The following is a 12,699-nucleotide window of genomic DNA, read 5'->3' on the forward strand; positions in this document are numbered from 1 at the left end:
TAAGATTGTCAGACTTAGTTTTTTTTTGGTAAACTTTTTTTTTTGAAGAATAACATGGTGCACAAATTTAAATGTACAGCTTGAAGAATTTTAACAAATTTAAGTACTCATGTGACCACAACCCGGAACAAGACGCAGCTGTGGAACGTCACAAGGCACCTTCCTGGCGTCTCCTCCTAGGGAATGAATTCTGAGCTATCAGCAGAGATGAGTGTTACCTTTTAAAAAATTGACGTAGGTGGAATTACAATATGCTGAGTCCTTTTATCCATGTCACGTCTGTAGATTCATCTGTGCTATTGTTTATTCCGTCTCGTGCTATAGTCTTCCATCATGTGAACGTGCTACAATGTACTTGTCGGTTCTCTTACTGACCCACTGTTGGGTTGTTTCCAGTTTTTAGAAATTCTGAATGAGGCTGCTGTGGACATTCATGTGTTTAAAAAAATGAATAGACCCTTCAGATGCATTCATGGGGCATGAGGGATCCCTGGTCTTGGGCCCTTAGGCTGTTAGCTGCATTTGTAGAAACAGCTTCTGGGCAGAATCCCCTCTTCCCTTACAAGCTTTCCAACATGTATTTTGAAACCAGCTCAGAAGCTCTGCCCGAGGTAAATTTTTGCTATTATTAGGGCTTCCCGTGAGACAGAGAAGCGATAGTTCGGGCCCAGCAGCCCCTCTGCATCTGTTCATAGAGACTGTTGGGCTGGTCTCCGTAGGTCCTTCCACGGGTGTGGATTTGACTGCTGTGTGCTCAGTGGCATGGTGACTGGTCACCTGTTCAGCCACAGGTGGCTGCACATCCGTGAAGACAGCTTATGCAGCGGGCTGTCTTCTCACGGCGGAGGTGGCCGCAGGGCGTTGAGTGGCTCCCAGGTGGCAGGGCTGGGGTCCTGTGTGCTTCCAGGCCTTTCCCTGTATGCCGGCTGCAAGGGCTCCTGCCATCACATCTGCATTCAGGGCAGGAAGGAGGAGGAAAGAGCTGTCAGGTCCCCTTTTATCAGGAAAGGAGCAGCTTTCCTGGGTCCTCCTCACAGACTTCATCTCTGTTTGACCAGATCTGTTCACAAGGTCATTTCTGGTTGCAGGGGAGTCTGGGAAGCGGGGCTTGGGATGGGTGTTGGGTTGGTCAACCATGTACGATGTGTTCCTGTCGCACACAGCACAGATCCTTTTCCCGAGCTGGGGAAATTCGGTGTCATTGTTCCTTCTGCCTTTATAATCTCTAATAACACTTAGAACGGTTTGTTCAGTAACTTGTTTGTCTCTTAGCCTGTTCATTTGCCACGAGGCGTGGAAGTGCTTTTCTCTGATGGGTAAAATGTGTTACAGTGATGTGAGAATCCCATCGTGCTCTTGTATTAGTTTTGCCATGTCCGAACCAGTAAGGTCACGACACTAAATGTATTTATCTTTGAAATACGAGTCTGGTGACCCTCCTAACCGGTGCTTCCTTTTGACGCTCCTATTCAGGGAATTCAGTTTCTAATAGAGAACGACCTGCTGCAGTGCTCCCCGGAGGACGTGGCCCAGTTCTTGTATAAAGGGGAAGGCCTGAATAAGACGGTGATCGGGGACTACCTGGGTGAAAGGTGAGTTCAAGGGCAGGGGGCAGCCTGCCCACCCGGGCCGACCCTTGCATCAGGGTCTATCATGTGGGCTCTGCGGGTGGCTGTGCTGGCCAAGCGAGTCCAGCGCAGCCACCTCCTCCCCTGTGCCCTTGTGAGCAGAGAGGTGTGGGTGTCCTGGGGCTGGGCGGGGTCGCTGTTCTTCTGGAATCCTCTGCTCATCCAGGAAACCAGGACAGAACCAAGAATGCCACTGCCTCCCGCTCCTTGCCTCGGAAAGCGTCTTTGGTTGTTTTGCACAGAAATACCCGGATCTCTCAGCTGTCGCCTTTCCCCTGTTAGTTGGGGGTATGAGTAAAGGTAGAAGGTTGTTATTTTTTAAATGGAGAGCGGCCAGTCAGGCTTACTTTCTCGACCTTCTCCACTTAAAAGTCCACTGACTCTGCTTAACAGAGGGCAGGGCAGGAGTCCTCAGGCAGCGCTTCCCCTGAATGTGTCAGAATAGACTTGGGCAAGGAGCAGACAGCAGTGTTTTTAAACAGAAGGCCAGCAGTCGCTCAACCAGCGTGGTTTCTGTTTCGAGCTTTTCATTAAAAATACTTGATCAAAAGTGAAAAGCAGAACACTTCCCAGCTCACTCTGTGAAGCCAGTGCTACCTGATACCAAAATCAAAGACATCACAGTAAAAGAAGTCTACAGACCAATATCACTTAATGACTGTAGAAGCAGAAATCCTCACCTAAATCCTAGCAAATCAAATCCAGCAATATCGAAGGATTATGCACCAGAGCCCTTGAACAGCACGGGTTTGAACTGTGCAGGTTGACTCGTATGTGGATTTTTTTCCGTAGTAAATACTACAGAACTACGTGATCCACGGTTGGTTGAATCTGCGGATGCAGAACCGTGGAGATGGAGGAACCCCGTATGTACAGGGCTGTGTAAGTTTACACACATTTTCAACTGAGTGGAGGGTCGCTGCCCCTAACCCCCATGTTGTTCAAGGGTCAAGTGTATTCATTATCTTACGAATGCCAGGTTAGTTCAACATACGCAGATCAGTTATCAATAGATGCGATGTCAGTAGAATGAAGAGCAAAACCCACACGATCATCCCAGTAGATTTAGGAAGAGCATCTGACAACATTTACTGCTTCATAATAAAAACACTCCAACTAGGAAGAGAAGGGAACTTCCTCAGCATTATAGAGGGCACCTGTGAAAACCCCACAACTTCATGTTTTCCCCTGAAGATCAAGACTGTTCTCAGCACTTCCATTCAACTTGGTACTGGCAGTTTGAGCCAAGGCAGTTAGGCAGGAAAATGAAATTAAAGGCATCTAATTTGTAAAGGAAGGATTAAAACCGTTTCTATTTGCAGATAACATAATCTGGCATATGGAAAATCCTGGGGAATCACTAACAAGCTGTTAGAACTAATAATTTCAGTAATGTTGCAAGATATCAGATCAATATACAGTTTCACTCATATGTCTGTACAGTAGCAATGAAAATGCTAAAAAGGATATTATAAGAAAACAGCTCCATTTACAGTAGCATTAAAAAGAATAAGACACTTAGGAATAAATTTTAACAAAAGAACACAATTTTTACTCTGAAAACTGTAACGTATTATTGAAAAAAATTAAAAGATCCAAATAAGTGGAAAGACATCCATGTTCATGGATTAGAAGACTTAATATTGCAAAAATGGCGGTACCTTCCACACTGATAAACAAATTTAACACGGGACTTCTCTGGTGGCGCAGCAGCAGGGGACACAGGTTCGAGCCCTGGTCCGGGAAGATCCCACATGCTACGGAGCAACTCAGCCTGTGCACCACGACTACTGAGCCTGTGCTCTAGAGCCCGTGAGCCACAACTGCTGAGCCCGTGTGCCCCAACTACTGAAGCCCGTGCGCCTAGAGCCCGTGCTCCACAACAAGAGAAGCCTCCGCAGTGAGAAGCCCGCGCACTGCAACGAGGAGTGGCCTCTGCTTGCTGCAACTAGAGAAAGCCTGTGCGCAGCAACAAAGACCCAACGCAGCAAAAAAATAATTTAAAAATTTTTTAATTAAAAACAAACAAAACAAATTTAACATACTCCCTAGCAAAATCTGAGCTAACTTCTTTGTAGAGGTTGACAAGCTCATCCCATAATTCATGTAGAAATTCAGGGGACCCAGAATAGCCACAACTGTCTTGGAAAAAGAAGAACAAAGTTGGAGAACTTACACTTGCCCATTACAAAACAGACTAAAGCTACACTAATCAAGACAGTGTGGTATTGGCATAAGAGTAGAAGGAAAGGCCATGGAATAGAATTGAGAATCCAGAAATAAACCCTCATATAGACATCAACTGAGGGGCCAACACAATTCAACGGGGGAACGAATGGTCCTTTCAGCACGTGGTGTGGGGACCGCTGGACAGCCACCTGCAAAAAGAGTGTCACTGGGTCACTCACCATATACAGAAATTGAAGTGGGTCAAAGACCTAAGTATAAGCACTTAAACTATAAAACACTGAGAAGAAAACACAGGGGTAAATCTCTGTGACCTTAGATTAGGCAAGGGTTTCTTAGGTATGACAGCAAAAGAAAAAAGTAGAATCATCAAATTTCAAAACATCTGTGCTTCAGAGGACATCCTCAAGAAAGGGAGAAGACAACCCAGAGAATAGAAAATATTTGCAGGTCATATATAAATGTGATGGAGACTTGTATCTAGTATATTAAAAGAATTCTTACAACTCAATAAGACAAATAATTATAAAATGGGCCGAGGATCTGAATAGACATTCATCCAAAGAGTATATATACATAGGCATATGATAAAGCTAATAAGCGTATGATGAGATGCTCAACATCAGTAGTCATCAGGGAAATGCAGCTCAAAACCACAGTGAGACAGCACTTCATATCCACCGGGAAGGCTATAATTAAAGAAGATGATAAATGTTGGTGAGGATGTGGAGAAACTGGAACCCTCATACACCGCTATATAAAAAATGGTGCAGGGCTTCCCTGGTGGCGCAGTGGTTGAGAGTCCGCCTGCCGATGCAGGGGACGCAGGTTCGTGCCCCGGACCGGGAAGATCCCACATGCCGCGGAGTGGCTGGGCCCGTGAGCCATGGCCGCTGAGCCTGCGCGTCCAGAGCCTGTGCTCCGCAACGGGAGAGGCCGCAACAGTGAGAGGCCCGCGTACCGCAAAAAAAAAAAAAAAAAAAAAAAACGAAAAACAAAACGGTGCAGCCACTTTGGAAAGTAGTTGGCAGTTCTTCAAAATGGTAAACTTACCATGTGATCCAGTAATTCTACTCTAGTTACAAACCCAAGGGGGAAAAAGAAACTTGCATGCACAAAAACTTGTGCACCAATGTTCACAGCCACATTACAGCCCCAAAGTGGAAACAATTCGAATGTCCAGCAACTGACGAATGGATAAAGAAAATGTGGTCTCTCCACACAATGCAATGTTATTTGGCATTAAGAAGAAAGGAAGTATTGATACATGCTACAACATGGATTTAAAACATTCAAAACATTATGATAGGAAAAGAAGTCAGTCACAAAAAGGCCACGATGTCGTGTTATTCCATTTTATATGAAATGCTCAGAATTGGCGGATTTTTTTTTTAGAGACAGAAAACAGGGGTTGCCTGGCGCTGGGGCACCGTGAGGATTGGGAGGCGATGGTTCAGGTGTGGGCGTTCTTTCCGGGGGAATGAAAATGTTCCAGAATTGCTCGTGGTGATGGTTGCACAGATCTGTGATATACTAAATACACTAAAAACTGTTGAGTTATACACTTGAAATGGGTGAACTATACAGATTGTGAATTACGTTTCGACAAAGCTGTTTTTTAAAAAAATGGAAGGGTCTCCTAGGAGTTCAGGCACCGAGTCTAACAGGCACCTAGCACAGGACAACGTGCTAGGAGGGCCAGAGTCTGAGTGACTCCCCGGTGTCCTCTGGCTGGTGTGCGACTACAGAGATTAAATTAACTATGACGTTAGTGTAATGCGCGGTCTGGCAGTGCCTGCAGATTTGTAGTCCAAAAATATGGGGACGTCCCTGCTGGCACAGTAGTTAAGAATCTGCCTGCCGATGCAGGGGACACAGGTTCGAGCCCCGGTCTGGGAAGATCTCACGTGCCGCAGAGCAACTAAGCCCGTGCGCCAGAACTACTGAGCCTGTGCTCTAGAGCCCGCGAGCCACAACTACTGAAGCCTGCCTGCTGCAACTACTGAAGCCCGCGTGCCTAGAGCTCGTGCTCTGCCACAAGAGAAGCCACCGCAATGAAGAGTAGCACCCATTCGCTGCAACTAGAGAAAGGCCGCACGCAGCAATGAAGACCCAACGCAGCCAAAAAAGAGAAAGAAATGAAGTCCTGGCTCCGTGCCAGGCACTGTTCTAGGCGCTTGGGTGGCGTTGGTACCTCCGCTGTGGAACTGCGTTGGCTGCAGTAATACAGACAGTACATAACAAGCAAACTAAATAAGCAAACATGGTATGTCAGAGGTGACCAGGGCAAAGGGACCGCGCAAGAGCTGGGCGAGTGGGTAGCAGTGTGACAGGCTGGTCAGGGCGTCCGACTGGGGCGGCGGCACCTGTGTGGGGATGCGGGGAGGGGCGGCTGTGCTCAGGGTGATGGGAAGTGGGGGTGTGGAAGGCTCCCGGCGGGGGAGGGGCAGGGCTGTGTGTTCCGTCTGGAGCAGATGGTCCCCGTGCGGAGCGAGCGGCAGAGCGGAGGCGGGAGCGGGGAGGGTGGCTCTGGCCAGGCTGGCGGCTGCTCCGGAGGTGAGAGGCGCTCTGGCTCTGGCTCTGAGGTCCAGGGAGAGCTGGGGGGAAGGTCTGGCAGGGGTGATGCGGCGGCGAGAGGCTCCGGGCCGTGGGGCATCGGGGCGAGGAGCTTGCGACGCCTGGTGGACGGTCGGGTGGAGAGCTCTGGAGAGTGGCCTGGCCTGCAGGCAGTCCCTGGAGGGCTGGCGCGGAGGCAGAATTGAATTCGCAGGACTGAGGCCCCCGACACCGCCCTCCAGCGAGGGATGGGTGGAGCCCCCCTGCCTTGGGGGGCTTCACACTGGCTGCAAGCTGAGCACTGAACACCTGTGAGCCCGGACCCCCCGCTCCTCCTCTCCGGGTGGAGGTGGCGGCCTCACGGCGGGGCTCCCTGAGCTCCGGGACCCTGCTGTGTGCCGTCTTGCCTTCAACGCGGACTTTAGAACAGACCGCTGTGCTGGGTCACAGGCCTGTCCCTGCTGCACAAATCTGTACCCCAGCCTGCCTGCCACTCCTCTGGTGCTCAGCACGCTTGCGCGCACGCACGCACGTGTACACACACCCACCCGCCCCGAGCGTGCCCTTTACGAAGTCTCGCGGCCTTTCAGCAGGACACCAGCTGGTGGGTGCAGCGTTGGACAAACCAGGGCCCGAGAGCCAGTCTTTCCAGCGGGCTGAGTGCTCACTGCTTCCCGGGAGGGTCCCATCCACACCCCTTTCTGCACACCCAGGGCTTGGAGCCCCAGGGCCCTCAGGCAGCAGCCCCACACCTGCCACCAGCTCATCTCAAAGAAAAAGGAGGGGGTGAAGTTGCAAAACATACTTTGTGCTGGGGCCTCTTCCCACCTCGGGTGTCATCCTTAGCCCTCGGGTGGGTGGTGTCGTCGCAGTCTCAGGGGTGCTGAGCTGCAGCCGTTCCTTGCTGTTGACAGGTCATGGGCCTGTACCTGTGGAGGTGAGCATCTTCAGGTGAGGCCTGGCCTGCTCTCCCGGGAGGGCGAGTTACAGGTGTCCCCATGGTCAGTGGGAGCGGCTTGGAGTTAAAATGCCAGTGTATTGAGCTGTCGCTGTTAATGTCATTTCAGTTTTTTTGTCATAAAACTTTACCTTTTTTACTGTGTTCTCATGCTAAGTTTCGTTTTTAAAAGCTAGTTATTAACGTAAGGCGTTACTTCTCTTCCAAACCATCCTTTCTGGGTCCAGGACTGTGCTTTCTGCCTTATGACCCTGGAGGAGTTGCTTGCTGTCTCTGAGCTTCAAGATCCCACCTGGGAGGTGGGAACGAGATTAGCATCTGCCTCGTGGTGGTGTTGGAGGTTGAGGATCTGTACCAAGCACCTGGGTCGGTGCCTTACAGCTCAGTGCAGGGAACTCGGAACGCTGGCCATCAGGCTTGTATTTGGGCTCTTTCCCTAACTCGTACTGATGGTGAAGTAAACGCTTAATATCCTACTGGGTCTCCTTTGTTTTCAGCCTGAAAACAAACGCACAGTGAAAAATACCTGATCTTTTAGTCCTGTGACGATAAAAACCATGAAAACTTGCTCTAGGAGGTGTCGTTTAAAATTATTGAAATACATGCAGTGAGGCTGTCGAATACGTTTTCTCTCCCAGGGATGAATTTAACATCAAGGTTCTTCAAGCCTTTGTGGAACTCCACGAGTTTGCCGATCTCAACCTTGTACAAGCCTTAAGGTGAGTGTTTCATCACCTGCTCTTGTGCAGAGGGAGGGAGGGTGGCCCAGCGGTGCCGGGTGACCCACTGGCAAGCTAAGGGCCTCTGCAGACCTGCAGCCTGGTGGGGAGGGTGGGGAGGGGAGGGGAGGGGGGGGAGGGGGGGGTGTCGGGCCACGCCTGAATCCTTGTGGCCGCTGGTCCTGCGTTCCATTCATAGTTGCTTTGCTTTTTCATTTTGTGTGATATTTGACAGTTGTGGGCGTGCCTCCTTCCCACTTCTGCACGTGGTCTCAGCGCCGCCCGGGCACGGGCCCACTTTACGCCACATTTGGCCTTGAACACCAACCGTGTGGACACCCAGCATGTGCCTGGGAGGGTGTGGGTTTCCTGCCATCGGAGGCCACCCCTGGCCCCAGTGTGCCCGACGGCCTTGGCTGGTCCTGGTCTGGCCTTTCTCCTCCGTGCTCTGCCCCAGCTCGAGCCTGTTTCCTTGTGGCCGTTCCCCCACCTGTGGACCAAGGTGGCAGCCGTGTTGCTGTCTGACACTCGCGTCTGTGGGCTCAGCCCCTGGCCTCGGCTGAAGGACACACTGGCGGGTTCCAATCCTGTAGCCGTGGTTCAGGAGTTTTAGATTCAGTGTTTGAAAATGGTGTCACGGGGAGGTGCAGGCTTGGCGAGCCTGGGGTGCGTCCACGTGGATTCTGTTCCTCTGGGTCAGTGTCTGGCGCAGAGCCGCGGGGGCTCCCGACTCGCTCCCGCAAGTGGGTGGCGGAGCACAGACAGCTGCTGTGCCACTGTGTCCCGTGGGTCCCCGCGCTCCGCCCGCAGCCCCGACCGGGGCCTCTAGGCGCGGAGGCGCCGCCCAGCCGGACCGTGGAGACGCGCATGTCCCCCTGGTTCTCGTACCCCTGCAGGCAGTTCCTGTGGAGCTTCAGACTCCCGGGCGAGGCGCAGAAGATCGACCGCATGATGGAAGCGTTCGCGGCTCGCTACTGCCTGTGCAACCCCGGCGTCTTCCAGTCCACGGGTGAGCGCGGGCTGCGGGCGCGGGGCACACGCAGGGGCGTCGCGCGCTGGGCCAGCGCTGACGCCCCGCGGCCCTGACTCCCCCCAGATACGTGCTACGTGCTGTCCTTCGCCATCATCATGCTCAACACCAGCCTTCACAACCACAACGTGCGCGACAAGCCCACAGCCGAGCGCTTTGTCACCATGAACCGCGGCATCAACGAGGGCGGGGACCTCCCTGAGGAGCTGCTACGGGTGAGCCCCCGCGTCCCCCGTCCCCGATCTCTGTGCTCAGGAGCGTCAGGCTCAGCTCAAGGGCAGCGGCACCAGGTCGTTTGTTTCACGGCGTCTTAACAGGGTCCCTGGGCCCCGTGTTGGGGGGGTGACGCGGGGGCGGCCGTTCCTCCTTCGCCTGAGTCCCCGCGCCCGCTGCCTTCCCGCCTCGCAGAACCTGTACGAAAGCATCAAGAACGAGCCGTTTAAGATTCCCGAGGACGATGGCAACGACCTGACGCACACGTTCTTCAACCCGGACCGGGAGGGCTGGCTCCTGAAGCTGGGTGAGCGGCGCTGGGGGCGGGACCGAGCCGAGGCCCCTCCTCCCGCGGCAGCAGCCCCAGCGGTGCCTCCCCGACCGGAGGCACGAACGCTCCACTGAGCATCCCACGCGCCCTGCCGAGCGAGGCCATTCTGCCGGGGCCGCACGCAGTGCCCGTCCCAGCAAACTGCCCCCCCTAGTGTCCAGATAAGCCCACGGCAGTTTCTGTACCAGAGGCAGGCGCCGCCACCCCGGAACCTGCCGCCTCTCTTGGTTTGGTGTGGCTGATTTTTGATGAGTGGTTTAAATGTGCCTTCTTGTTGTTTTCCTTCTGCTTGTGGCTCCCACCTTTCTGTTCTGTGACGGGCTGTCCCTGCTTGTTCTGCGTTAGGAGGTACGTACCCAGTGGCTTCCTGCCCCTTCCCAGCTTCTTTTTCCTCTCCTTTCTCTCTGTCGGTTTGTGTGAAGCTCTGACTTGGCTGTCATCCATCTGGCCCTTATGGCTTCGGACGTGCTGGGGTCACCTCATCCTCCTTGCAGGGTGCGGCGGCCATGATGCCCACCGGGGCTGGGTGAGGAGTGAGGGACCGGAGGCGCGTGGGGATGCCCAGGGGGGACAAGCTCACGCCTCCGGGTCCTCAGGGCCTGAGCCGGGAGGTCTAAATCACCCGCCGCCCACTCACCGGGTGGTGCATGTGTGCACCACCTGTGTAGAGTCCAGCAGCGTTTTAAGGACTTCATAACCACTGACAAACAAGTAGGATAGCATTTTTATTTTCTGGGCAATTTTAGGAATTGGTAGGGGTTTTTTACTCTGGTCGGGGTTGGGATTTCCACCTTCCTGTGACATTGGAGCCTGAGAGATCTGACACATCACCCAGGCATTGTGCAAACACCGGGGCCTACGGAGTTCTGGTGACTTCGTGCCTTTAACTGAGAGGGGATAAGCATGGGCCTGGTGACAGTGTGACAGTGTGGAGGGCGTGGGGGTGCGCAACGCCAGTCAGCTGTTCTGATTTGGGGTCTTGCTCTGACCTTCCTCTGGCTACGCCAGGGTTTGGAAGAGTTCTGGATCTTGGCCTAAAAACCCAGAACTGTAGCCTTGGACTTGAATGGCTGAGTAACCTTCCAGAGGCACCAGATTTTGAGATCCCATGCAGCCTGTGGTCCCAGGGTGAGGGCAGAGGAAGGTGCCCAGAAGAGCGCTTGGGCCCTTCCTGTTGCTGTGTTGCCAGCAAGTGTCCCCCTCGGAATGGTGACAGCACAAGCGGGCCCGGCAGCCAGTGTGCCCCAGGGCCAGCGGGGATGTGGCTGGCTCTGGAGACTGAACAAAATGAGTGACAACAGGCCTGTGACCTGATTGAGCAGATAAGCGGGCCACAGCGCCAGTGCACAGAGCACCGTCACGAGCCGCAGGGCTGGCTGGCACCCAGCGTCTGCTGCTTCCCTGCTCCCGAGGCCCCGCGCTCGTGTCCTCGTTAAGGCTACAGAGCTGGTGGTGGCGCAGCTCACACCTGGAGCCCGGAGCCTTGGCTCCCGAGGCAGCTCTGCTCTCAGGGCTCTTAGCGTCCCCAGGGGGATCCCAGCACACTGGTGGCCCATCTGCACTCCAGACTTCTGCCAACAGTTCTGACGCTGGCCAAGCTGCTGGGAAGGGTCACTGGGTGTCAGTCCCCGAGGGACCGAGGAGGCGGTCTGTCTGCAGGAAGCAGATGCGGAGGCTGCGTTGGGTTGGGCCTGGGTGCAGCGCCTATACTCGGTGAGGACACGCAGCCCTGGTCCCCTGCATGGCCTGGACACATGGGCAGAGAAGCCAGAATTGTGGCCACGCACGTGCTGGGATAGGAACGGAGATCGCAGTGTGACTTGCTTGGTTGTTTCTCATCGTGAGTTAGAGGACACTGCACTTGAGGAGGCCCGGGTGCCCTGCCAGAGCAGAGCTTGGTGGTGTCGCTTCGCGCTGGTACAGTAAATACCACGTAGTCACTATGTTTTGAGAATGAGTCAGTTGTGTCAACGCAGACAGGAGTGCGGTCAGAGTGGGGCTGGCGTGGAGAAGAGGCGTGCGCGATGTGCACGAGAGCACGTGTCTGCTAACAGCCGTGCCAGCAGCAGGGTGTTTACAAAGAGAAAGTGGGTGCTTATACTAGTCAGGTGTTGCCAGGCTCCTTCCTATAGGTGTGTGTGTGTCCCCGCGTCCTGAAGTCCAGCCGCAAACACGTGCATGAGTGGAGCCGCTCGGTCTCCCTCATCAAAACCTGCTGGGGCTCGGAGACCAAGAGCATCACCACCAGCCACCCTGAAAAGGAGCTTGGGGCTGGGCTGGGCTCAGGGGTCAACGCAGACCACACACCTCCATCTTGATGCCCACAGCCCCCAGCCCGAGAGGCTCCCCTGGTCTCAAGAGCTGGACCAGGGAGGGCTCCTCCAGACTTGCCACTGAACTTGGGCGCAGGGTGGGTGGGAACCCAGGTACGAAGAGCCGAGAGGCCTTCCAGGGAACAGAGAGCCCTGATGGGCCTGCACGCAGGGTTCGGGGAGTGAGAACCCAGCCCATGGGTCTGAGAGACACGGGTTGGGTGGTGCCTCAAGGGGATGGAGGCCTTGGGGGGATGAAGGCTTCTGATGGGGATGGGAAGCGAGATGGGGGGAGATGGGGAATCTGGGGACTTTCCTTCAGGGCATGGCTGAGGCTGCCTCCCCGCATGGCCGCCCCGTATACCCAGCCTGCCTGCGGCCGTCACGAGGACAGGCGTATCATCAGTGACGCAGGGATGAGGGTCTCAGTCCCTGAGGACCCCTCAGTGGCACTGAATCTGAAGGCGGGGCTCCCTCCCTGCAGCTGGGTGTCCTCATGCGTGTCTCTCCCCCCCCCCCCCGCCCCAGATCTCCACAAACGTCAGGCCCTCGTGCCTCGGCCCTCAGGGTGACCTTCATGTCCCTTCATGTCCCCCTGTGTCCCTGTCTGGGCTCCCCAAGCTCCTCACAGCAGGGACCGGGTTTATGACCCTTGGCCATGAGGGTCTTGCCTGCCTGCACGTCCCCTGGGGAGCAGTGAGTCAGGGGAGCCGCTGCTTACCTTGTGCCCGTAGATCGTGGGCATCTGTCACCAGGCTCATGTTT

The 12,699-nt window shown here is 54.3% G+C and overlaps 1 protein-coding gene across 2 annotated transcripts in view; it reads left to right on the forward strand.

The window, feature by feature from the left end:
- The window catches only part of CYTH3 (cytohesin 3), an 89,664-nt gene that overhangs the window by 72,655 nt on the left and 4,310 nt on the right, over positions 1 to 12,699 (forward strand). For both annotated transcript variants that reach the window (XM_060284675.1, XM_030846047.2), the window contains exons 5-9: positions 1,474 to 1,592; positions 7,968 to 8,048; positions 8,945 to 9,057; positions 9,145 to 9,293; positions 9,487 to 9,598. In XM_060284675.1, coding sequence (XP_060140658.1) covers positions 1,474 to 1,592; positions 7,968 to 8,048; positions 8,945 to 9,057; positions 9,145 to 9,293; positions 9,487 to 9,598 — 574 coding nt within the window. The remainder of the gene's footprint in view (positions 1 to 1,473; positions 1,593 to 7,967; positions 8,049 to 8,944; positions 9,058 to 9,144; positions 9,294 to 9,486; positions 9,599 to 12,699) is intronic.

This window comes from Globicephala melas, chromosome 15, assembly GCF_963455315.2.
Source record: "Globicephala melas chromosome 15, mGloMel1.2, whole genome shotgun sequence".
Taxonomy (NCBI): domain Eukaryota; kingdom Metazoa; phylum Chordata; class Mammalia; order Artiodactyla; family Delphinidae; genus Globicephala; species Globicephala melas.